Source organism: Hoplias malabaricus, chromosome 10, assembly GCF_029633855.1.
Source record: "Hoplias malabaricus isolate fHopMal1 chromosome 10, fHopMal1.hap1, whole genome shotgun sequence".
NCBI classification, from domain to species: domain Eukaryota; kingdom Metazoa; phylum Chordata; class Actinopteri; order Characiformes; family Erythrinidae; genus Hoplias; species Hoplias malabaricus.
In genome coordinates this window covers 11147202-11175068 of record NC_089809.1, presented here as the reverse complement: position 1 = coordinate 11175068, position 27867 = coordinate 11147202, and the positions used below count along the sequence as shown (strand labels likewise).

The window sequence follows — 27867 nt, the reverse complement described above, 5'->3', positions numbered from 1 at the left end:
CGGCGAATCAGGACCCGGGAAAGTACCAGGAGGTGGTGATGGCCTGACGTCACTGATTTTTTTATTCGAAGTGGCGAGTTTGCTTCGACGCCACGCCTCTGCGTGAAGAATGTCAGAGGCATATTAAAAAAAGCAACTTCAAGGACTACGCCTTGTGCTCCTGGCTTTAATTTTCTGTCGCGAACACAAGTAGAAATGGCTTATCACAACCAGTACAGACCTCCGCATTATAACAGCGCGCCGCCGGACCAAGCGTTTTTGTGGAATATATTTCAGAGGTATGTTAACATACTAGTGCTTTACAGATGTGTAATTTTCCGCATTAGGAACAAGAAATCCAGCACAGGCGCAACTACGGCGTTTCTTAGCACAGGAAGAACAGAGCAAAGCCGGGCTTTGCCAAGTTGTTAGCTAACTACATATCCGCTGCGAAGAGTAACGTTTGCGGTAACTGCAAATAACACATAACAAAAAACTTTCACTTCACCTTGAATTTCTTCCGTAAGTAAACGTATGTTCTAATGAATTGTCGGTGTGAACTGCGAAAGATAAAAGTTTTTTCAGCGCTGATCTCTTTTTAACAGCGTTTCCTGTAATGCCTGTCGCCTACTCATCAGAGCTTCGCTGACTACGTAACTACGGCACGAACTGTTTTAGTAGGCTATATGAGCTTATTTTCAAGTAACTGTTTATTGAAAAGCGTCCCTTCCATCTTTACCCATATAGTAACGTGTTTCTTGTTATGAATTACTCAGCTAAGTTGCCTCTTTTGGTAGTAATGAATTATGTAATACTGCAGAGGGCTGACTGCTGCTTTTCTCACATTAAAATTGCCTCGGGCTTGAAAAGCTTACCACCCACGTTTGAACCTGGGAAAAAGAACCAAACCTTGGCTACGGGAAATCTTTGGTGTGATGACAGCAAGCAAGTGGGAAATTGTGTCCCTGAACATGTGAACTATAGAGAGTAAAGGTCTTAGTGAGTCACGAACCAGTCGTAAGGATTGTCCCTTTGGGTTTTTCCTGACGACAAACTCGAATAATAATTTTGATTCCTTAGACAATGTTAACACACTAGGCCTATTGTATAAATGGGATTAATAAGAACTCTGAAGATTTTAAAGCATTCTCTTAGTACTGAATTTAACTTCTCAGATTATGCAGTTTGTAAGAATGACCCAGTCTGAACTAATGGAGACTTAAATAGAGTTAATCTTTGGCAAGTTGCAGCCTAGTTTCAGCAGAGGAACACAAATCATGTGAGAGAAGTTTGAAACGGGTGTATAGTCCTTGTTCAACATGGATTCCAGGAAGCAGGAATGGTAGTTTTTGCAAAACAGATGGTGTTACCTGAGGGAAAGATGTGTTTTCTGTGCTAAAAGACTCTTCAAGAATACAACAGAATGTCTGCCTGAAATTTTGACTCCAGTCAATAGGTAAGTTGCTCTCAGAAATTGCAGAAAAACTTGACAAAAGCCTTTTTGAGTGATTTGAATGTCCCTGAAAATCCAGTTTTCTTGGATTGCCATCCACGTATGTGAGTCATGTTTAAAACATACATAGTTGTAGGCAGAGAAAAACTGTTTTTGAACAAACAAACCAACAAGGTGTTTCATTCATTCCTTCTGGGTGAATCAATGTTTGTGGTATAGGAGCTAGGTGGACGTGCACATGCAGAATGTTTTTCTTCAGGGCTTTTCCTGCCCCCTCCACCTTAAATGCTGGATGTATTTTCTGTTTGTAGGGCCGGGTTGTTGTCTGGCTGCTAGGGAATGTCTGACTCACTGGAGGACTGATCACCCCTCACTTACTTCATTACTGTTGCACATACAAACCTGGTCTCATTGTCATAGGATTCAAATGAATGTAAAGTATATGTGCAATTTCTAGTAGCAAACACCAAAGCTGTCTTTAAATTAAAAAAACTTCTCAATGTTTCCTTGATGCTATGTTTGGGATTGTATACATTTGGCACAGTTACAGATCATAATAAGAGAATAATTTATGTTGCAGTTTACAATAATATGGCCAAAACAATAACAATATGGCCATAAGTTTGTAACACTATCAATTTTATATCATACAATTATAATACTTGGTTCGAAAATGGTACTATGTCAGAACAATACTTAACATTGTCTGCACACCTACATTTTTTTTTTAAATTGAGAACTAGTAATATTTGTGTTATTACAGTTTAAAAACCTTTCCCCAGAAAAATTAACATTTTATACCTTGTTAACACTTGTTTACTTTTTTTTTTTTTTTTTTATCATAGAAAATGTATCATGCATGAAATCCATGACTGAGCAGTAATGCTTTGAATCCACAGTGTACCAATGATAGTCTCAAACAGCTAAATCAAAAAAAAAATCAAGTTAGGAAATTTTTATCTTTAACCTTAAGAACCGTTTCCAGGTGAGAGGAGACAGAGGTGCAGGTTAATTGCATATATGTACATCCATGCATATAAAAAGTAAGTAAAGATGTTATATCTAGATCATATTTGAGGCATTATTTATTTATTTATTTATTTTTGTGAAAGTATCTTTTAAACATGCAGTGCTGATGAGCGTTTACAATCGATGATCTGGGTTAAATCCAAGTTTTGAATACTAAAAAATCTTTGAATATGCAGGTTCTACTGGCATTAAACAACACTAGGTTTAATCAAGTGAAACCAACCATTCATGTTTAAGGAAATGTTCCAGGTTCTTAATGGGATATTTTAGCTATCTTTACTAAACACAGCATGTCGAAATCTATACATAGCCTTTAAAATCTTGAAAAGAATTTATTTCTATTAAATTTGAAAAGGTAGAGAGAAATTCTAGCATGTTCTACAGCACTGAGAGCAGCTGAGCAGTAGTGTGCTCAAAGTCATGGCTAAAACCACTGAACTTCATTCATTCATTCATTCATTATCTGTAAGCGCTTATCCAGTTCAGGGTCGCGGTGGGTCCAGAGCCTACCTGGAATCATTGGGCGCAAGGCGGGAATACACCCTGGAGGGGGTGCCAGTCCTTCACAGGGCAACACAGACACGCACACACATTCAATCACACACTCACACCTACAGACAATTTTGAGTCACCAATCCACCTACCAATGTGTGTTTTTGGACTGTGGGAGGAAACCGGAGCACCCGGAGGAAACTCAGAGAACACGGGGAACAACACGGGGAGAACACACCAAACTCCTCAGACAGTCACCCCATTTAATTAGTTGCAAACTATTTTAACACTTGATTTTAATTGATTTAATTGATTAGTTGTGCAGCCCTAAAGCAGACTGCATTAAAATAATGGAAGAAAACATCAGGCAGTCTGCAGACAAATTTGACGTTGTGCAGCCTTGTACCTTCGTACAGTGATTCAATACACACAGCCAAAATGATCAAGAAATAATGAACTGAATATGGTCATCGTTCTGGAGTTACTCTGCCAGAGTTCAGACATGAAGCATTTGTAGAAGTGAGCAAGTCTTCTTAGTTCAGCCTGAGTGACCTCCAGTTTGTGAATTTGCCAAATTATATAGTCAAAGATGGCTTCTGAGACCATTAATGCTAACCTTGGTGTTGTAATATTTTATTTATTTTATATTGCCCTAGCTAAACCACTGTTGGTCTCCGAGCACTCTAGAATCGCCACACAATCTGGATCAGACTGAGCAGTTAGTTAAAAATTTTTCTAATGTTTAACTCAATCAGTGAATGACAGAATATGTGTGTGTGTGTGTGTGTGTGTGTGTGTGTGTATAAATATATATATATATATATATATATATATATATATATCACACACGTCTTGGTTTCACTTTGCACTTTGATAAGCTCATAAAATAATTTTTTTTTTAAACATTTGTTAATTTAACTGCTTCTTTTCTGCTAATTTTTCAGTTCCACCTTAAACAGTTGAATTTGTTTCCCTCCTGAGCTTGACCATCTAGACTACTGAGTGCCCTTCTAATTATAACACAGTTTATTATTATTATTATTATTATTATTATTATTATTATATAGTGTGCTAGGGTGCAGATTTTGTGATTGGCACTGAGTAAATCTCCTGATCACGTCCATTTCTTTTATACTATCTCAGTGTTCTGTAACTGGTCCAAAGGTCCAAACCATCCAAAAAGTGTTTTCACACTGACTTTTTGTTACTTTGGTCCTGATTTTGTTACTTTGGTCCAAAGAAATTAGATGTAAAAGTAGAAGGTTGCCGGTTTGATCCACCGAGCGGGAAGGTCCTGACTGAAGTGCCCTTGAGTAAGGCACCTAACCCCCAACTGTTCCCTGGGCTATCTGTGGCTCCGGGCTAGTTTTCACGAGTGTGTGTGTGTGTAAATGTGTTTTACTATATGTATTGGGTTAAATGCGATGAGCAATTTCCTCTGTGTGCAAGCACAGTGGCCAATAAAGTAATTCCTTTGTTCATTCATTATCTGTAACTGCTTTTCCAATTCAGGGTCGCGGTGGGTCCTGAGCCTACCCGGAATCATTGGGTGAAAGGCAGGAACACACCCTGGAGGGGGCACCAGTCTTTCACAGGGCGACACACACATTCACTCTCACACTCACAGACATTTTTGAGATATTTTTGAGTTGCTAATCCACCTACCAATGGAGCACCTGGAGGAAACCCATGCAGACAGGTGGAGAACACGCTACACTCCTCACAGACAGTCGCCCGGAGCGGGACTCGAGCCTGCAACCTCCAGGTCCCTGCTGCGCCACCGTGCCACCCCCAATATAGTCATTGTAATTGTAATTATATTTCCAAAGGCGTAGTTAAAAACAAAAACACACTTTTTTTTAAATTCAGAATATGTTTGTGTGCTCAAAACCAGTCTAATGTGTATATGAAGCCCCAGTGTTTGTACTGTTACATATTTAAAGAATGGGGCTTAGAGCTGCATTTCCCCACAATCATAGACGTTGTTTTTAAGGTAATTAAGGAAGCCCAAAAGCTCTAAAACCACTGCTTTTGTTAGCTCAAAACACATTAGAATGTTTTGCCGCCTGATTGGCTTATTGGCTGCAGCATATTTATTGCTTAGTGGGTGGGCAGTGTGCTGATTGGCTAGTCATATGTCTCTGTTTGTGTTTAGACACTGTTCAATGCAGCATTTTTAGTCCCATAGAACTCTGTACACTGAATTGTGTTTGTGTTTACATACACTTGGGTTGAAGTAATTAAAATTCATATTTATCCCCTACACAGACTTCACAGTCAACAAATTATAGTTTAGCAAGTTGTTGAGGACAGCAAATTTTTTCAGCAAATGTTTACAAACAGATCATCTTATTTATAATTACAACATCAGAATTTCTGAATTTCAGCAGGTCTGAAATATACATACACCAAGTTGACTGCCTTTAAATACCTAAAAGTTTTTAAAATGATGTCATGATGACTTTAGAAGCTTCTGTTATGCAAATTGGTTTCCTTTGTATTAATTGTATGTGTACATGTGATAGTATTTTAAGGCCTAAAACGTTTAAACAGCACAGGACAATGCAGTGGCACACAGCAGGGTTACAACAGTTATGTTAGTGTAAGTTTATATTTCATATATATTCATTATGATGGACAAGTATTTGTGAAATATCTGTTTCTTTCTTAGGGTGGACAAAGACAGGAGTGGGGCAATATCAGACACAGAACTTCAGCAAGCTTTATCAAATGGTATGTGGTTTTTACATATTTGTTACTCTTCCACAGTGTCAGACAAAACAGTTTGAACTTCCTTTATTTCTCTTCATAATTATTTGAACATGGACACTAATTACTCTGATACGTACTCTACTTTTTTGTTGAATGTGAGGCAAATGTATAGAATCTGTTGTGTTAAATTAGTTATAAAAGAATTACAGATGCTGATATATATATGATCCTGCATTATATATATATATATATATGCTGATACATACATTTATAAATTGTTGCTACAGGGCTATATCAGAAAACTGTCCCATTTAAACAATCTGCAGAATACAATTAATGTCACCATATAATGATTTGTTTGATGCCTATATAATTACCTTGCATGTTATCTCATTTTTGACCTTTGTGTTTGTGATGCATGTGTGTACCAAAAAGATTAAAAAAAATTTTGTCATACAGAAAGATGAACTCAAGCATTGAGTGACCTGCCTCAGTGTATTATAGCATTTTTGATATATTTCTTTAGACCTTTAAGTTATAGTAGGTTATGATTTATGTATTTTATAACATGCATTTAGTTAGATATGTTGAAACTTCTTTTTTGACCTAAATTTTCACTTCTGGGTCAAGATTTAGGTTAAAGTAGCTGATGTGTTGTGTGGAGATGAGACAACTTTAAATTTTAGAGAATAGAACAAGAACTTGTAGAATAGTAGTACACTTTAAATCTAGTACTCTAAGAGGTAGTCCTTTGTCTGAAACGTATTTGTAATATTTAATATCAATGACGTCTCCACTATTGTACAGGCCTATATTCTATTCTCTGAAACTGAAAGTCATCTCATCTGTCTCCACATCAACATAGATACATAATACATATCTGGTTGTGCTTGTCTTGATGCTGGCTGAGGAATGAGAATAAGCCACAGCACACATTCAGTAATGGAGTACTATAGTGAGGAGTAATTGAGCAGTGTTTTTTATCCATTTTCACTTTTTTCTCTTTATTCTCCATTCTTGTTTTTGCGATTTTCTTTTTCTCTGTGCTCATTTTTCTGTATTCGCTGTGTATGTTTAGCTCCATATAACCTTGTCTTTGCACTCTAACATAAATGCTGGTGCAGTGCTGTGATTGGACATACTCTGAAGAGGCAGGATATATAAAGGGTTGGCAGTCTATGTAAAATACAGCACTAAATCAGAACCAATAAACTGACGTGGTAGTTTTATTTAACAGTTTATGGGTTGGTAGGTTCTCCAGATACCCAGATCATGTGTCTTGGTTGATTTAAATGTATAGTTGCTTGTGTTTTATGTGAAGTTAAAATGTCACTTCCTGTCATGCCAGCAGAATCACATGAGGAAGCTGCTCGTGTACACAAGTTGTCTGAAAGTCATTCCAGTACATTCTAATGTTGATCATACAAGTCTTCAATTTTGTAGTTTGAATTTAAAAAGTAAATGGGATTTCCATTCTCATAAACTGCATGTTATGCAGCAAGTTAAATTGTGCTTATTTTCACCTAACTTAAGAATTTTTAAGTACATAATGCCCAAACCCACATCAATATTTATTCATTCATTGTCTGTAACCACTTATCCGATTCAGGGTCACAGTGGGTCTGGAGCCTACACAGAGACAGGAACACACCCTGGAGGGAGTGCCAGTCCTTCGCAGGGTGACACACACTCACACATTCACATCTATGGACACTTTTGAGTCACCAGCCACCTACCTACATGTGTTTTTGGACAGTCACCTGGAGAGGGATGTGAACACACAGCCTCCAGGTCCCTGGAGCTGTGTGACTGCGACACTACTGTGCTGCTAAATAAAATATTTTAGTTAGACTTGGATCTAATTTTCAAGATGATTTATTTACAATCGTCATGGGATTCATGTGCATCATGGCTAATTTCCTTCATGAAAATGTGATCTGATGTGGACTGAGAGGGTACACAAAGTCTGCCCAGGAGCACATTTGTTGGGGAAAGTTATAGCCTTGCTTACTGGCACATGCACAAGAGTGGTGTGAGGATGCAAGTGTAATTAATGGGACAGGCATAAGGCATTTCAATATAGAAATATATGTCACTTCATACTACTGCTCTACCTGTGGTTTATTTACTAGTGATTATATACATTGTGACAAAATAAATCTACCCAAATATAAAGCACACATTGTTAGGGAGGTCTTGTTTAACTGCCATATATATATTGTGACTTTCCAAAGAAAACCATGTATATTTTCATTGTTAGAAATTTTAATAATTCATGGACCAATAGAAAAATTTCAAACTACAATTATTTTACTTAAAATAAAATGTCTGGCATTTATTATCTTGCTTTAAAATGTGATACAATGTTTGCCATCTCCTACAAGTTTTCTGTGTTAGAAATACATTTTTTGTACAGAGATTACATTTTGACTCAGGACCAAGGCATAAGATGTATTGACATTTCACAATAGGTGTTGTAAAAGTAGACTATTATTGTTTTAAAAAAATTATACATTGTTACATTCAAATGTATTTCACTTCATAGGACAGATTGTATCCATAGGATGAGATATGGACATACATAAGCACCTGTACTCACATTTATTTGGCACAGGGCTAGAAGTTCTAGGCAATAATCTAGAAATGCAATAAGCAACTGATTGCTTTCTATATATATATATATATATATTAGTGGATCATATTTGGCAAAAAGAAGAAAGATTACTTAGGCTCTGTGAAATGCTGAAGGTTATGACTACAAACTATGAGTTTGGCATGCATTTAGGAATTGCTTTTTTGAAATTTTAACAGTAAAAATTTAGAAAGCCTAAATATCATAATTTTAAAAATAAATATAATATAATGTGAAAATGTTCTGATATTATAATGTCTTGCACTTGTTAAAATGCCCGTTTTTGGTCATATGCCTATTTTTGACAAGTAAGAGCGCCTAATGCTAGCTGTTGTGCTATGGGTTTTTTCTCTCATTTGGCAGGTCTGCTGTTTTGCTTTGGCCTTCTCGTTTGTGATTAAAATTTATTGCTCTGTGCCCCACTTTTTTAGTGAGCCAAGCAGTGAAAAGATTCAGTGTGTACTGAATAGTTGGGTCTTTGTGCTTGAGGCCAGTGTAGGCTGCAGTAAACTCTCCCTGTTCGCCTGCAAACAGCCAGATACACACACATGTGCAAATCAGGTTTTGGTGTCTGCATGATTCACACTTGTCATATCCCAGAAGGAAGGTATGTGTGAATCAGTGTGGTTGATATTTGAGTTAAAAAAAATAAAAAAGGCCCTATTCATTCTGAAGGAAAGATGCTTTTTTACAACCTCTGGATCCATCAAGACCCTGAACCAGTGTTGCCAAATCTTTTTATAGGAATGTAACTAATTTAGTTTGAAAAGTCACTAAATGTTGATGGTGCAATGTGCTATATTGCATATTTATTACATCATAAATTCATATTGACATATTTCACCTAGCAGGAGATCACATGATCGCTTGCTGAAATCAATGAATGTAGAAACCTTTTCTGCAGTCATTAGATGAGAGGAACTGATTAAATGAGTGAAATTGACCGGCAGCTACAACAGCACTTTAGTTATATGATAGGACACTACAGCTGTACAGGATAAATCATACAAACTCATTATGTGCATATTTACAAAGAACAACTTTTCTAAACATCTGAGAAATTGAAGCGAGAAGAGGAGGGGAAACACACCAAATTTATACTGGAGAGAAGCAGGAGCAAGTATGTGTGAGAAAGACAGAGTTTATGAGATTTAGACATTTCAGAATAAGCAAAATGTAAAGAATCAGTAATCAGTGTTTTGAACCCTATAATAGCGACATCACATTTACCTTATTAAATAAAAGAGCTAATACACCACTAGGCCTTGTGAAAGATTGTATTTAAGGTTTGGGTCAAACTTGGTAATTTGATTAATTTGCCAAAAAAAAAAAAAAATTCAGTCGCTAAATTTAGCAATAATAAATAAATGTCTGAATTTTGCAAAATCTCCCTATTTTTGTGTTTTTTCCAATTAGTAGAGTTTTGTTTAGATTCTTATTATATATTCTGATTCAATGAAACATGATGTGTGTAGACTAAACACACATGGATGTGTGCACTCACATCAGGTAAAGAATTTAGAATATCTAACCTAAATCACAAGTATAAATATTACGGTATCAGATGGGGAATATTTCTAGTAATTTTTACGAGAAAATTGATGTTGCTGTAAACATAACAAAAACATGAATTATGTTATTTACCCTTGATCAGAACACACTGGAAGTTTAAATTTTTTTATTTTTTGTTTTCACACCTGAACCAAGGTTCATGTTTTTGTTACACTCTATAGATTCGATCCAGTAAGTTTTAGTTTCATGCTGCAGTTTAATGAACAAACTAAAGAACTTTGAAGGATATACACATGTCCTGTCATCATCAAAGCGTATGATAGGTTTGTAGGAAAGCTGTCATTTTAATTAGTGGACGCACATCCACTTTTCCGGATGGCAGCATGCTCCATTATATATTGCTGCCTTAGTTTCTTTGTCTTCAATTGGCATTGTTCTCCTGTCCTGTCATAATAAGGCATAAATTTCAGCATTTTTATATGTGTTTTTTTTTTTTTCCCCCAAGATGTTTTTTCACGTCTACATTGGACCAAATTTCAGTTAAATGTTATCTCCTCCGATCCCCATGTGCTACTGCGGCTCATACTTACTTCTTTTCAGTTTTTTCTTCTTCTATTGTTAACTGGGTGTCTCGAAGTCCTGTAATTGGTTCAGAATTCCAAACCATCCAAAAAGTGTTTTCACGCTGCATACCATGAACTATGGTTCAGTTTGATCCGGACAGAGACCACCTCTTTTGGTCAGACCAAACTTTGGTTCTTTGGTCCAGACAGGGGTCTGAGGCACCTTTCACACCTACAGTTTTGGTTCAGACCAAACCGGAGGCCAGGGGGTGGGGGGGGCAACGCATCTGCCAAATGTATAAAGTTGGACTGTTCAGCAACCAGGGAAGCTGACTTGCTGATCACCAACAAAGCCAGCAGTAGCCGGCAAAACCACCAACAGACTAACATTAACTTGGATAAGCCATGAATATCATGCTTGTCTTTGCATTTTTTTCAGCAACCTACCCTCTCTCTTCTGTTGAATTAACCAGCGAACAGACTATTGATTCATTGCTGTAAACTCACAAGACTGTTTAGCTGCAGAAGGAATTGCTTTAACAAATTTTGGAAACTAGAGTGCTGGAGTTGAAAGAATGACACAGCACAGTGCATGAGTGGATTTATAACGCCTTGGGCTTGTTGGATATGCAGCTTGGAGTGCTAAAAAACTTATGAAGGGTTCTGAATACAGTCAGAGATCCCCCACCTTCTCCTCTCTTAACATCTTATGAACAAGTGAACACTAAAATGTGTTCCAGAAAATTCACCACATCATGAAATATTAAATACGTGCACAATTAATTTAGATTTGAGTGATTTGATTTTAGTGTGGTTTAAATGTTGATCTGCATTTTACAATCCTACCTCCATCTGTTAACAAGTCTTTTCTTCTTTCACAGGCACATGGACACCATTCAATCCTGTGACTGTCAGATCAATAATCTGTGAGTAAATTTCTGCTCTTTAATCAGGTGATCCCAGTAAAAGCATTAGCTTATTGTTTCCCTGTACTAACTGACTTGATTGATCTTACCATGATATTGTTAATTAAGTGGCCTTTGGAATCATTTAGTGAGGAGTTTAACATTGAACTCTGTATTGCTGTCAACAAGGGCTGGTTTTAAAACAGCAAGATTTTGACAGTTCATAACTACTTTAGATATTCTTGTTTTGTTCATTAAAATTTAAGCTCTGGCCACCTGGTAATCTCTATAGAACATATGCTAACAGATTATTATTTTGCAAATAAAAAGCCAAATATATAAGAAAAGTGTGGCTCAGTAGCGCATCAGGTAGTTTTGCAGTCACACAGCTCCAGGGACCTGGAAGGCTGTGGGTTCAAGTCCCGCTGTGGGTGACTGACTGTGAGGAGTTTGGTGTGTTCTCCGTGTGGGTTTCTTCTGGGTCCTCCGGTTTCCTACCATGGTCTAAATAAAACACACATTGGTATGTGGATTGGCTACTCAAAAGTGTCCGTAGGTGGGTGGGGGTGTGTTGCCTGTGAAGGACTGGCGCCCCCTCCAGGGTGTATTCCTGCCTTGCGCACAGTGATTCCAGGTAGGCTCCGGAACCACCGCGACCCTGAACTAGATAAGCGGTTACAGATAATGAATAATAATAATAATATATAAGAAAAGTTTACCAAAAATACCTAGCATCTCTTAGATAATAAGATGAAAGCTTGGTAAAGCCATTACATAGTTGTTGCCATTTAAATTAATTATTTCTCTTTGTCATTTTGTTCTCATTTATTATTTTTGTTTGGGCGGTTTTCTCTCAAGCAATGCTGTTGGAGAAGCCTGTTTATAACATTTTGACAACTAGGGCATGATCAGGATGAAGCTATCTATTTCGTGTCTCAAAATGTTGCTGTTGAATTTTAAAGTGGCATTTTTCACAGTGGTGCAGCAGGTAGTGTCGCAGTCACACAGCTCCAGGGACCTGGAGGTTGTGGGTTCGATTCCCGCTCCGGGTGACTGTCTGTGAGGAGTTGGTGTGCTCCGGTTTCCTCCCACAGACCAAAAACACACGTTGCAGGTGGATTGGCGACTCAAGTGTCCGTAGGTGTGAGTGAATGTGTTTGTTTGTGTCTGTGTTGCCCTGTGAAGGACTGGTGCCCCCTCCCGGGTGTATTTCTGCCTTGTGCCCAATGATTCCAGGTAGGCTCTGGACCCACCCTGAATTGGATAAGCGGTTACAGATAATGAATGAATGAATTTTTCACACAAGATCAAACCCTTTTTTTGTGATTTCTTGCTTTAATACACTCGAGCACAGAAGAATTTTTGTATCAGCAAATGACATATAGATGGATCTCCTGTGCTGGATTTGGGAAAGTCTGGTTTAATATCTAAATCCTGCTTTAATTCTGCACTCACAAGAAGAAGAAGAAAAACTGATTTATGTTTTCAATCTTCAAATGGTAAATGAAAAATGTTAACAGTAGTCTTTCCCTTATTTGGTGTTTAAAGGGCCCATGGTATAGAAAAATATGTTATTTAAATGTTTTAGTGCTTACATGAAAATCAAAGCTGTGACCAAACTGTAGGATTACCAGGCTTATTGTGACATTGTTTCAACACTTAGCAAGAGTTAAGGCAGGATATTACATACATCCATGGCAATCTACTCACAGTCCAGTTGTGGCTGCTTAGGTTTAGAATATTTATTTGTTAAACATCTTCAGTATTCAACAATGGGGATCAAGTTGAGTGGGAGGAAGATGCAAGAAATTGAAAGGTTTTGGAGTCAGGGCATTTCAGGATTTTGTTGAAGCTGCATTATTGAATTGAACCTCATTTAGAGATTTAGACATTGTCATTGTCATTTTTACATTCCATGTCCTTGCCCCAAGTGAACAAGTTTCTGATTACTTCAGAGGGAAATGTCTCCAAATTCAAGAAACTGCATTAGTGCAAAGTGCTACTGTGATATTGTCCAGCCCTACCACAAACATACCACTCCACCTTAAAAGACACAGAGCTTCTGAACGTAAACGACCAAGAGAGAACAGCATTTCTCCACCATCATAGACATACCCTTTAAAGTGTATATAGTATATAGTCACACTTTTTAGCTTTTGCTAAACATGGACACCTGAATTTGACTACTATCGCCTTCTGAGGCACTTGGAGCTTTTAAAAGTGGTTGTAAACTAGGCTTGCGCAATGCTGATTTCCCCCGTCTCTTTCAGCACATTCAAACTGCTCACACTTGTCTCTCTCTCTCTGATGCTGTCTCTGAGCTACTGTCCCAATAGCCAAATACATTCATGATGAAGAACAAACGCTTGTTACAATATACAAGGGGCTTTTAATATATTCTTTGTATAAGACTGATGTAAAACACATTTGAAAATTGTTCTATTTTTATTTTTCTTATGTTATCAACCTTCTATACACCTGATTCTGATTTATGGTATGAAATATTGAGGAGGTATTTTTACTCTTGCAATGGAAATGAAATATGTATGTTTTGAGTTAAGTTAACAAAAGTATTCTTAATATTTTAATTTACTATATTTGTACATCCAGTAAGCTGTAGTTTATCTCCATTTATGAAAAAAAAATGTGTGTGTGTGTGTGTGTGTGTGTAACATATCAGATATGACCTCGTTTAAGAAAAAAATATCCATAGTATGTAATAACAATTTAACTTTCCATTTCTTCTCTTTCTCATTTAGCCATGTTTGACAGAGAGAACAAAGGTGGGGTGAACTTTAATGAATTTGCTGGTGTATGGAAGTATATCACAGACTGGCAGAACATCTTTCGCACCTATGATCGCGATAATTCAGGGTTCATTGATAAGAACGAGCTGAAACAAGCTCTTACAGGCTTCGGTAAGTAAGTAACTTTGGTTTATTAACTCGGTGATCGCAAGTCATAGGTAATAGATGAATGCAGAAAGTTAAAAGTTAAGCAGTGCTGGATATAATAAAATGTTGGTGCATTGACAATTACATTTTTTTTTATGTAAAGTGTATGTTTGTTTTTTGTTTTTTTAAATACTTGCCATTAAAAAAGCATCCACCAATGTTAAATTCAATGCAATATTATAGAGGCAAGGGAAGTTTATTTATAGAGCACCTTTCAAACACAGAGGCAATTCAAAGTGCTTTACAGAGTCTAAAGAAACAATAAAAAAGAGTTAAATTATGAACAAGAATAAAAATCATAAAAGTAATTTCAAACAATGCAATAAAAGAAAACAAAAACATAGTAAAAGAGAACATGATTAAAATGATTCAAACAATTAAAATGATACAGTAAAAGAAAAAAACAACAGAACAGCAAGTGCTGTTACAGAATAAAAGTGAAGAGTATTTTAAACTGAGCTGTAAGCTTGTTCAAACAGGAAAGTTTTCAGTCTGGATTTACAAGTGTCTAAAGTTGTCTAAAGGCAGGACAAACTGACTGGTTCCTAAAGATCTGAGAGCCCTGCTCGGCTCATATCTCTGTAGCAGATCTGATAAATACACTGCTCCTACACCATGAAGACATTTATAGACCAGTAACAACACATTAAAGACTATTCTGTAACCGACTGGTATCCAGTGTAAGGATTTAAGGATGGGGGTGATGTCATCTCTTGTTTTGCTCTGAGTGAAAACTCTGGCAGCTGCATTTTTTTTTGGAAGTCCAGCTAAGAGACCATTACAGTAATAAATCCTGCTAGAAATAAAAGCATGGATACGTTTCTCCAGGTCTGGTTTAGTCAGAAAATCTCTAATCTTACTTATATTCTTAATCAGAATCAGAATCAGAAATACTTTATTGATCCCAGGGGGAAATTGCAATTATTACAGTAGCAGCCAGTTGTAAAAGAATAAACACTCTAATAAAAATTTAACACAAAAGGAATTTTTTACAATATGTACACACTTAAGATGTTAAAATGCTGATCTAGTAACCGCTTTAACATGACTACTAAATCTGAGATCTGAGTCCATTAATACACCAAGGTTGCGAGCCAGTTCTTTAGTCCAAATCTGGAGTCCAGATACGCAGCCAATCTGTGTCTCTCATTGCTGCTCCCAAATAAATAATCTCTGTTTAATTTTTATTCAACTGCAGAATGTTGTGTCCCTTCCAGTTAGTGATGTGTTCAAGGCACTTGCATAATGAGTAAACCGGTATATAAAAATAAAGTTTAATAGTAATTACAGGTTTCAGCTCACTTTTGTGGTACATGGATACATTGGTTTAATCCATCAGATGTTGTCAAATTACAAGAGGAATTCCAACATCTATATTTTAGATGTCAGACTTTTTAGATTTTTGATGCAAATAAAAGTGAATAAACTCATTATTAATAACTTTTATTCCAGAAAAAATTGGATGAGCATTTGTTTATAAACTTTTAGCCATATAGAATACACATTAAAATTGCCTTCTTGTTTCTACACTCAGTCCACTTATGTGTGCACTTTGTAGTTTTACACTTACAGACTAGTCCATCTGTTTCTCTGCATACAACAGTGCTGCTGTAGTTTTGAATGACCCAGTGTCCTTGCAGGGCTGAGAACAATCAATTGACGCACCCAACCCCCCACACCCAACAAAAAAAAACAGCCGACAACATCCTGTGGGCAGTGTTCTTTGACCACTGATGAAGGGCTAGAGGATGACTAACAAACGGTGCAGCATCAGATGAGCTAATGCTTGTCCCTGACTAAATGGACCAACAAGTCTTGTGAGTCTAATACAGTGAATAGTGAGTGGGCACAGTGCATTAAAAACTTCAGCAGCAAGGCTGGGTTTGAAGTGCTACCACCACAACGCAATCTCATAAACCACCACCACAATCTTAGAGTGACTGTAGTGCAGAGAATGATTTATTATCCATTAAACACCTGCTCTGTGGTCATCTTAACTAGGTCCTGGCCATTTAAAGAACGGTATGCAGAGCAACATATGAACTACAGTTTGTAAATGTAAAAATACGAAATACATGATAATTGGAACTGAAAAACTAGACATTTTTTTCCCTGACTGGTGTATGTTCAGCATATTTTAGACATTTAACACATTTGGTTCTGAATGTAAAATGAAATAATTGGATATCTTTCAGAAGCTTGTAGTAATATACAGCAAAAAGTTTGGAGATTTGGGAAAAAATATACAATGTATACTCAATTATACTCAATATACTCATTTACTCAATATAAAGATTACTCGTGTTCAAATGCAGTGATTACAAGGTAGTAATAATTTAAAAAATATTTTGGTTTTAGCAATCTGTGCTCATGAATCATTCTTTTTGTCCAGGCTATCGTCTTTCAGATCAATTCTATACCACACTGATAGAAAAGTTTGACCGGCAGAGGAAAGGTCAAGTGGCCTTTGATGACTTCATACAGTGCTGTATCGTACTACAGGTAGGAATACCCAATATTACATAGCATTTATGACACTGGTGGGATGCCCCAAGTAAACACTCTCAAAGATGGTTTGTTGGTTTGCAGATTTACAATTACTGGCTGTGGCCCCCTTTGTGTTTGTGCCAATGCTTTGCTGAAAATAATCATATTATATTTGGTAAATGTTGGCTTTCTGGCAGTCAACATTTAATATATATATATACAGTACTCTTCAGAAGTCTTAGGCAACTAAAATAATTGTATATATTTAAACTAATGCCTTCTCAGCAAGCATGGCACTTGTATAAATTTATATATAATCATAGTAAATACAAAAAAAAAAAACATAAATCAAATAAGAAATATAAGAATTTTTTTCCTATAAAGTAGTAGGTTTGAGTGAGTTTGAAGAACAATGTTTTAGTCAGATTCTTCTTGATTGCATGAATTTGTTAAATCAACAGCACACATTATTTAAAATCATTATTTATTAACTGGGGGCGGCACGGTGGCGCAGCAGGTAGTGTCGCAGTCACACAGCTCCAGGGGCCTGGAGGTTGTGGGTTCGATTCCCGCTCCGGGTGACTGTCTGTGAGGAGTTGGTGTGTTCTCCCCGTGTCTGCGTGGGTTTCCTCCGGGTACTCCGGTTTCCTCCCACAGTCCAAAAACACACGTTGCAGGTGGATTGGTGACTCGAAAGTGGCCGTAGGTGTGAATGTGTGTGTGTCTGTGTTGCCCTGTGAAGGACTGGCGTCCCCTCCAGGGTGTATTCCCGCCTTGCGCCCGATGATTCCAGGTAGGCTCTGGACCCCCCGCGACCCTAAATTGGATAAGCGGTTATGGATGGATGGATGGATTATTTATTAACTGGTAAAACTATGTATTGGATGATAACCTCAAATAATATGGACTGCCATGAGGAGAGATTTGGAAAAATTAATCCAGCACATTCACACACATAATATCACACTTACTGGAATGTTATTTGGTCTTCTTCTAATGTTGGTTGTTGGTTTGTTTGTTTTTTTAGCAAATCAACACTTTTGTTTTGGGAGTGCTTTGAAGAAATGTTGTAATTTAAAATTAAATAAAATGGGAGGGAGGGATGTGGTTCCCTACCCTCCTCCAAATGTTGCATGGTGCAGTACTGAGCCAGATATAGCAACATCAGAGGCTCTGTGTCATGCTACTGATGAAAGGAAACATCCACAGTGTTATCAGTGATAGATGCGAAAGCCAGCATCTCTCATGATATGTGCTGTGCATCAGTTACCATGGCAGTGTGACTTGCATATATGAGAAATGTTTATTCTGGAGGCAATGTCAAAATGACATGACATGACTATGACTATGAACTCCATGGATATTTAAACAAGACGATGCCAGGCCTCATATGCTACAGCTACATAGGTTCATAGACACATTGCATGTGCATGAGTGGCCTGCCTGCAGGCCAGATCTGTTTTCTATGGCACATCATAAATGGGACAATCAGGCAATAGCAAACATGGACTGCTGTGCTGCTTGGAAGTCTTGTATTGAGTCAGAATTGACAAAAATTTCATTTGCAAAATGTAGCTGTTGTTATCTTCAGTTCCCGGATGTTTAAATAGTGTATTAATTTGGAAAGTTTATGTAAAACTGGTAAGCATGCCTTTGTCTTAACATTTATGGAGCGTCTTGCAGGCATTAAATATTAAACGAGTTGATATTTACAAAATAAAGCTGTTTTGTGAAAACATTGGAATTTTTTCTCTATGATTTTGTCAGTTAAGTAAATCTCCAAGAGAACTAACAAGTCACAGATTCTTGTTTTTATTGCATTTTACACAATGTCCCACCTTTTCTGGTAATGGGGTTTAAACAGTGGAAGAAGTTAGTATTATAAATTCCTCTTTAGAAAATGAGCTACTACAATATGTACCTTTACTAGTGTCCTTGTCACTTTCATGGATCATTCACCTTTGCAGCTGTTTATTAAATACATAACATAATGCCACACTTTAATGAGTATAAGCTTTTAACAGAGGAGCCTGTTGTGTTTTTCTGTGCAGAGGTTAACAGACGTTTTCAGACGATACGACACCGATCAAGATGGCTGGATCCAGGTCTCTTATGAGCAGTATCTCTCGATGGTCTTCAACATTGTATAGCACAGTACTCTGAAATGCACATACCAGTGCCAAACACCAAATCTCTCTCCCCATGTAGTCTTCCATAAGGGAAGCCATATACTCCCCTCGGAAAGGATGTAGGAGACTGAATATTTAATTTACAGATTTATGTTTGTATTTGTCTGTCTGTGGTCAAGTTTCTTTATGATGTTAAACATATTCATTTAAAAAAAATGGAACAAACGGTAAATTCATCCCCTACATTCAGGAACATTTGCATTGTACATATCATTTATGGATCATAGGCATGCTTTCTGATGAACTTCCTTACTGTTGAAGCATAAACTCATTTTGTTCTCTTTTTTTTTTGCTGAAGCCATGTTTACAAAGACAACAAATTACTTGCTTTGGATTAACTGACACGAGTTAATGCCATATTTGTAAGGAAGTGTTTTTAATCTGCATATGGTAATTCAGAAGGTTTAATCTTTTATTCAAGATGAGAGCAACATGTGCTAGGGTTTTGCATGATGCTTTACAACTGCAACAAAAAATGTTAACTGTTTTATTAAAAAAAAATCAGAATATGCTAATTTAGCCTCTGTTGTTTCTTGGGGTTTTACTACTTATAGGAGCTGTAGGATCTGTAGGATATTTACTGTACCTAGTCATAAAATGTCCAGGGTGAGTGATCATAGATTAAGGAAACACTCAAAGCTAAACCACTGCTGCCTCTCTCAGCATTGCTAAAGCAGTATATTCTCCTTGAGAATTGCCCAGTCCAGGACCGGCGCTCCTATGATCCCACCCTCCGAGGTCCTGCCTGTCATCCCTCCCTCTGTCCATTAATTTTACAGTCCACTGTGTGGCCAGGTTTAGTGTCTTGCAGCCATTAAAATGACCAAGTCAACAAAGTTATTTTACCAGACCCAAAAAGCCCCACTGCTCTTCTAAAAATCTCCATGACCAGAGATGGAGTAAAATGAGAGGAAATATTGACCCTGTGTTTGAAAAGTGGAGGCAGTTTACAAGCAGCAACACTACAGAACAGAGCCAGAACTGGCCAATTTTCTCCTGAACAAGTGACAGCAAATCATTTCTGAAAAAAAATATAGAAGTACACACGCCTATGAATATATTAAAAGGAGTAAAGGCCATAGGTTGTGTTTTATATAAAGAAAGTGAGCCATAGCGACGTTTGAAGGTGTTAGGACTGTTTTGTGCGTTTTATACGAAGAAGGTGAATGACAACATGATTGAAAAGTATAAATGCCATTGTTTGTTCGTTTGAAACCTCGCATATTCACCTATTTAAGTTGGAATGGAGATATCAAGCTTGGTAGTACACAGCAAATATAAGCGTTTCACTAGTAAATTGATGTTTTGAGGTCGGTAAAGTTAGGTTAATGTTTTGACATGATGTGCACTTGGTCATGTGTTTTTAATTGATATAATGGGAAATAAGTTTCAAAACTAGATTTGTTTATAAAATCTAGCGCTAAATTTAACTTCACATAGCTGTTTAATGTGGAAACGAGTATTAAGAAGCTGGACAAAAACGCAAATGAGATTCTTAAATGGACCAATTTAAGGTGGAACTAAATGCTTGAATACCAAAGTTGTGACTAATTGGTTAAATAATACAATTGTAAATAATACAATAAATGCCAATCTGTGTAAATGGATGAATCTGAATAAAATTAGATTCAAAAAGTTTCAAAAGCCAGAGCGCTAGTTTAAGCTCTTAAGGTGGAACAGAGACTGACAGCTCTCACCAGTTTTGGAACTGGAGTCAAGCTATCCGCACTTTGGAAACTGACGCTCAAGCCATCCGCGCTTCAAATCCGAATGCACGTATAGGCGCGTCATTACGGTTTTTCATTGCGGAGAACACCACATCCGCTTTGGGACAGATAGAGAGTCTGAAACCCGCGTTTGAGCAGCGATGTCTCTGTTACTAAATAAATGCACGCAATGCTAAAATGGACTAAATGGATTAAAATTAACAAGCCATTAGGAATATATTTCGTTTTAAATCACTTTAAAGAGGCAAAACACGCTTTGATTATTTCATACATTTACGTATTTTTTTTTACTTTTCTATAAACACTTAACTGGCTTTGAATAGTAATCCTGGTGGACATGTAGAAATACAGATTACATGTTACTGTCATTAAACAGAGGTAGCTCACTGTATAATATTCTCATGGATTTATACTGAATACCTACCAATATGGATTTCTCAAAAACTACCCATAATGCCTAAACCATTCCACTGTCATTAAACAGAGGGACCTCGAGGGTATTACCTGTATGATTTTGGTAGAATTTCACTGTGTACTTTTCTCATAAACTCATACTGAATATTACCAATATGGATTTCTCAAAAATTACCCATAATGCCTAAACCATTCCACTGCCATTAAACAGAGGGACCTCTTGGCTATTAACTGTATGATTTTGGCAAAATTTCACTGTGTACTTTTCTCATAAACTCATGCTGAATACATTCCAATATGAATTTCTCAAAAATTACCCATAATGCCTAAACCATTCCACTGTCATTAAACAGAGGGACCTCTTGGCTATCAGCTGTATGATTTTGGTAGAATTTCACTGTGTACTTTTCTCATAAACTCATACTGAATATTACCAATATGGATTTCTCAAAAATTACCCATAATGCCTAAACCATTGTACTGTCATTAAACACAGGGGCCATCTGGTTATTACCTGTATGATTTTGGTAGAATTTCACTGTGTACTTTTCTCATAAACTCATACTGAATATTACCAACATGGATTTCTCAGAAATTACCCATAATGCCTAAACCATTGTACTGTCATAAAAAGAGGGACCTCTTGGCTATTACCTGTATGATTTTGGTAGAATTTCACTCTGTACTTTTCTCATAAACACATACTGAATATTACCAATATGGATTTCTCAAAAATTACCCATAATGCCTAAACCATTGTGCTGTCATTAAACAGAGGGACCTCAAGGCTATCACCTGTATGATTTTGGTAGAATTTCACTGTGTATTTTTCTCATAAAGTCATATTACATATTTACTGATATGGATTTCTCAAAAATGACCCATAATGCCTAAACCATTCCACTGTTATTAAACAGATGGACCTCTTGGCTATTACCTGTATGATTTTGGTAGAATTTCACTGTGTACTTTTCTCATAAACTCATACTGAACACTTACCGATATGGATTTCTCAAAAATTACCCATAATGCCTAAACCATTCTACTGTCATTAAACAGAGGGGCATCTTGTCTACCAACTGTATGATTTTGTTAAGATTTCACTGTATACTTTTCTCATAAAGTCATACTCAATATATACCGATATGGATTTCTCAAGAATTACCCATAATGCCTAAACCATTCTACTCTTATTAAACAGAGGGACCTCTTGGCTATCAGCTGTATGATTTTTACAGAATTTCACTGTATATGCTTCGCATAGATAAGAAAGATATTTTCTGAAGCCAATGGGAAAGGACTTTGTGCATTTTCATATCATATGGCAAAAGCATTTGAGTTACAGTTGTTTTTCTGTGATGCTTGGAAGGCAGACTGCACAGCTGTTTTTAAACAGAATCTGGAAATACACAGTAATTCAAGTTCTTCATAATTTTGATAATTATTAACGTTCAGGTTGTTAGGATGTTGGAGTTGGGGGGGTTAGAGGTGGTTCGGTATAGGTTGGAAACTAACCCTAGCTGTCTATGTTTTTGAACATAACCTACATGACAACCAATCAAATGAGAGCATCCATCCGCTACAGAGCAACCCAGAGTACAGCATGCCATACTTATGTAACTGCAGGGAAGAGACCACTGATGCAACAGCAGAATATATCGTGCCTTGCGAAAGTATTTGGCCCCCTTGAACTTTTCAAACTTTTGCCACATTTCAGGATTCAAACATAAATATATGAAATTTTAATTTTTCTGTGAAGAATCAACAACAAGTGGGACACAATCGTGAATAAAATAAAATATGCAATATTATTAAGAGGGCCGAATAATATTGCATGCCCCACTTTTCAGTTTTTTATTTGATATTTTATTTTATTCACGATTGTGTCCCACTTGTTGTTGATTCTTCACAGAAAAATTAAAATTGCATATATTTATGTTTGAATCCTGAAATGTGGCAAATGTTTGAAAAGTTCAAGGGGGCCAAATACTTTCGCAAGGCACGATATATTCTGCTGTTGCATCAGTGGTCTCTTCCCTGCAGTTACATAAGTATGGCATGCTGTACTCTGGGTTGCTCTGTAGCGGATGGATGCTCTCATTTGATTGGTTGTCATGTAGGTTATTTTCAAAAACATAGACAGCTAGGGTTAGTTTCCAACCTATACCGAACCACCTCTAACCCCCCCAACTCCAACATCCTAACAACCTGAACGTTAATAATTATCAAAATTATGAAGAACTTGAATTACTGTGTATTTCCAGATTCTGTTTAAAAACAGCTGTGCAGTCTGCCTTCCAAGCATCACAGAAAAACAACTGTAACTCAAATGCTTTTGCCATATGATATGAAAATGCACAAAGTCCTTTCCCATTGGCTTCAGAAAATATCTTTCTTATCTATGCGAAGCATATACAGTGAAATTCTGTAAAAATCATACAGCTGATAGCCAAGAGGTCCCTCTGTTTAATAAGAGTAGAATGGTTTAGGCATTATGGGTAATTCTTGAGAAATCCATATCGGTATATATTGAGTATGACTTTATGAGAAAAGTATACAGTGAAATCTTAACAAAATCATACAGTTGGTAGACAAGATGCCCCTCTGTTTAATGACAGCACAATGGTTTAGGCATTATGGGTAATTTTTGAGAAATCCATATCGGTAAGTGTTCAGTATGAGTTTATGAGAAAAGTACACAGTGAAATTCTACCAAAATCATACAGGTAATAGCCAAGAGGTCCCTCTTTTTATGACAGTACAATGGTTTAGGCATTATGGGTAATTTCTGAGAAATCCATGTTGGTAATATTCAGTATGAGTTTATGAGAAAAGTACACAGTGAAATTCTACCAAAATCATACAGGTAATAACCAGATGGCCCCTGTGTTTAATGACAGTACAATGGTTTAGGCATTATGGGTAATTTTTGAGAAATCCATATTGGTAATATTCAGTATGAGTTTATGAGAAAAGTACACAGTGAAATTCTACCAAAATCATACAGCTGATAGCCAAGAGGTCCCTCTGTTTAATGACAGTGGAATGGTTTAGGCATTATGGGTAATTTTTGAGAAATTCATATTGGAATGTATTCAGCATGAGTTTATGAGAAAAGTACACAGTAAAATTCTACCAAAATCATACAGCTGATAGCCAAGAGGTCCCTCTGTTTAATGACAGTGGAATGGTTTAGGCATTATGGGTAATTTTTGAGAAATCCATATTGGTAATATTCAGTATGAGTTTATGAGAAAAGTACACAGTGAAATTCTACCAAAATCATACAGGTAATAACCAGATGGCCCCTGTGTTTAATGACAGTACAATGGTTTAGGCATTATGGGTAATTTTTGAGAAATCCATATTGGTAATATTCAGTATGAGTTTATGAGAAAAGTACACAGTGAAATTCTACCAAAATCATACAGCTGATAGCCAAGAGGTCCCTCTGTTTAATGACAGTGGAATGGTTTAGGCATTATGGGTAATTTTTGAGAAATTCATATTGGAATGTATTCAGCATGAGTTTATGAGAAAAGTACACAGTGAAATTCTACCAAAATCATACAGGTAATACCCTCGAGGTCCCTCTGTTTAATGACAGTGGAATGGTTTAGGCATTATGGGTAGTTTTTGAGAAATCCATATTGGTAGGTATTCAGTATAAATCCATGAGAATATTATACAGTGAGCTACCTCTGTTTAATGACAGTAACATGTAATCTGTATTTCTACATGTCCACCAGGATTACTATTCAAAGCCAGTTAAGTGTTTATAGAAAAGTAAAAAAAAATACGTAAATGTATGAAATAATCAAAGCGTGTTTTGCCTCTTTAAAGTGATTTAAAACGAAATATATTCCTAATGGCTTGTTAATTTTAGCCCATTTAGTCCATTTTAGCATTGCGTGCATTTATTTAGTAACAGAGACATCGCTGCTCAAACGCGGGTTTCAGATTCTCTATCTGTCTCAAAGCGGATGTGGTGTTCTCCGCAATGAAAAACCGTAATGACGCGCCTATACGTGCATTCGGATTTGAAGCGCGGATGGCTTGAGCGTCAGTTTCCAAAGTGCGGATAGCTTGACTCCAGTAATTTACGAACTGTATTATAGTTCCGATTTTAACCACTTTGTGTCAGTATTACAGATTGCTCCTTTAACATTATGTGAAGCTAGTTTCTATATCTCTCCTGTTTAAAATGATTATTACAATTAGAGCAAGGATCTAGGTGGCCACATGTAAATAGTTTTTCCATGTGCTTCAAAAATTATGCTTGTAACTATCCTTTACACTGATCTTCGTGATCACGTAGCTTTGGAAATACTTAATTGGTGTTACTTTTATAAGCATTTTTATATATACCCATAATTAATGTGCCACAGTGGTTCAACAGGTTGTGTCAATGTCACACAGCTCCATTGGTAATGATAGGTGGACTGGTTATTCAAAACTTTTTATATTTTCTTGTGTGAGTGACTGGGTAAGTGTACAATGCCCTGTGATCAACTGGCACCCTGTCCAGGGTATGTTCCTACTAGTGGCGGATGCTGGTCTTTCAAGGAGGGGAAGCTCAATTTCGGCCTACATCATAAAATGTGTCGGGTTTATTTATACGTAAATTCTACCCTCCGTTCCTTTTCAAGAAAATGACCTGTGACCCTGTCGTACCAACAAGGCGTCTTTTCCAGGGACTTGACTAGTGTCCTCTCAATGGCCAGCAGAGCTAGGCTGCTTAAACGGCCTTGGCCCATGTGAAGTGTGTTCGCCTGTGACTGCATTGTGACGATGGAGTGGCTCAGCAGCACCCGCTGGACAGAAACTGCGATAGAAGTCAGAAAAAGTGATAGAAGTCAGTCTCCAAACACAAGCAGCTACAAAAAAAAAACACACCAGATATAGAAGCTCGATATGTCGCTAGTCATTTTTAACAAAGGAAATGCCGCTTTAAGAAAATCTCCGGTTCAACTCAGAACAGAATGAAAATGTAACACTCCCATGGATCTTTACACCAAATGATCGCTGATTCGCTCATTTCGCTGTCAATCAAAAAGGGATTTAGCCTCAGACAGATCATCCAATCATCATGCAGAAGCTGAGCGTCCGGGCCAGCCGAGGCCAGCCCACTGCCCCATAGACCCCCAGAGACGCTGAGCGTCCGATGGGCGGGACAAAGTCCAGCATTTATCCAATGGCTCGTCTCGTTTCGCTGCACTTCGCAATTGAACTCTGTGGACGCTCTGTTTAAAGCACCGTGAAGGGAGTAATTTAGAGGAAAGCCGCGTCTTTACCAGTGATAAGAAGCTGATTCTGAACAAAAGTTGAGCGCGTTGTAGTGCATATTTATTCGATGACATATACACACAACAGTATATATTTGATCACTTATTTTTTTATATTTTAGGGGAAGCTGAGCTTCCCTTGCAGTCTTAGAGCAATCGCCTCTGGCTCCTTACGTTGCACCCACTGATCCTGGGTAGACTCTGGACCCACTGTAACCCTGAACAGGATGAATCATTCACAGAAAATGGATAAAAGAACCATAAATAAATAATATTTTTTATACACAACAAAATGTTTAAATATATCACATTAACATTATATAGACCATTATTATTCATTTTGTTATTGATGTAAGGCAGCTATAGAGCTATGGAGTTGGAATTGAGTCATTTGAATTTGAAGACAGAAATCTCAAATTGAATGTTTTTGTTCACTTTTGTCTGACAGATTCTGAAATATCTTCAGAAGTTAATTTTAATGTTTGTAAAAGAAAAATATAAAATTTCATGGTTAGTAACAAAATTGAGTGTCTGTAAATTAGTTTAAAAAAATCATCCAGAGGTCTAGCAGGCAACAGCAGTCAAACACAACACCAACAACCCCCACCCCCACAAAAAATACACAGCGTATTGCACCACAGTAAGTATGGCTCTGTCAGTGGACATCACCAAGGATTTCCTGCTTGAACAACCCAGGAATGCAACTACTAGCAAAGAAGTCAAAGTTCAAAATACATCAATATTATGTTTTGGAGTTAGTTGATAACAGTTTGGAGGTAGCATTGTGACGCAACAGGTAGTGTCGCTGTCACACAGCTCCAGGGTCCTGGGGTTGTGGGTTCGAGCCCTGCTCTGGGTGACTGTGTGTGAGGAGTTTGCTGTGTTCTCCAACTGTCCTCAAAGGTTTCCTCCCATGCTCCAAAAACACACTTTGGATTGATGACTCAAAAGTGTCCCTGGGTGTGATTATGTGTCGCCCTGTGAAGGATTGGCGACCCCTCCAAGGTGTGTACCCGGCCTTGTGCCCAGTGATTCTAAGTAGGTTCCGGACTCACTGCGACCCTGAACTGGATAAGTGCTTACAGACAATGAATGAAAACCTGCAGTAGACTCATGAATGTTATACACTGTGTACCTGAGAACTTTGTGTTCCAAGACAGTGTACTACTCCTAATTACATGCTTTAAATGTTAAATAACTGGAAATATGCATGTCCTTCTTATTATTTTTCCTGTATCAAGGTAATAAAAAAAACACTTTCTTTTCATAATGTTTGGTTTTGTGTGTAGACCTCAGTGAATTACGTGTTACATGCAAATTTGGTGTTTTTTAAAATATATTTGAGAAGCAGTTTGTTCCTGTATTCACACACATTTTCCATAAAGAAATATGTAAACATGCACAGAAAAGTAAACATATATAAGAAGTTCTCAGAATTACAAATGAGGCTTCTCACCTCCTATATAACCTCTTTGTAATACTCCTGCATATTGTGACGTGCAAGGGAGGTAAAAAATTGGTCATGATTCAAAGA

At 37.1% G+C, this 27867-nt stretch overlaps 1 protein-coding gene across 1 annotated transcript; it reads left to right on the top strand.

The window, feature by feature from the left end:
• The first annotated feature begins 87 nt into the window (after positions 1 to 87).
• On the top strand, positions 88 to 19414 carry pdcd6 (programmed cell death 6). Its single transcript, XM_066683056.1, has 6 exons — positions 88 to 278; positions 5625 to 5686; positions 11254 to 11298; positions 14037 to 14195; positions 16624 to 16733; positions 18770 to 19414. Exons 1-6 carry the CDS (start codon positions 196 to 198, stop codon positions 18866 to 18868), a joined length of 558 nt encoding a protein of 185 aa, XP_066539153.1. The 5' UTR covers positions 88 to 195; the 3' UTR covers positions 18869 to 19414.
• The last annotated feature ends 8453 nt before the right edge of the window (positions 19415 to 27867 follow it).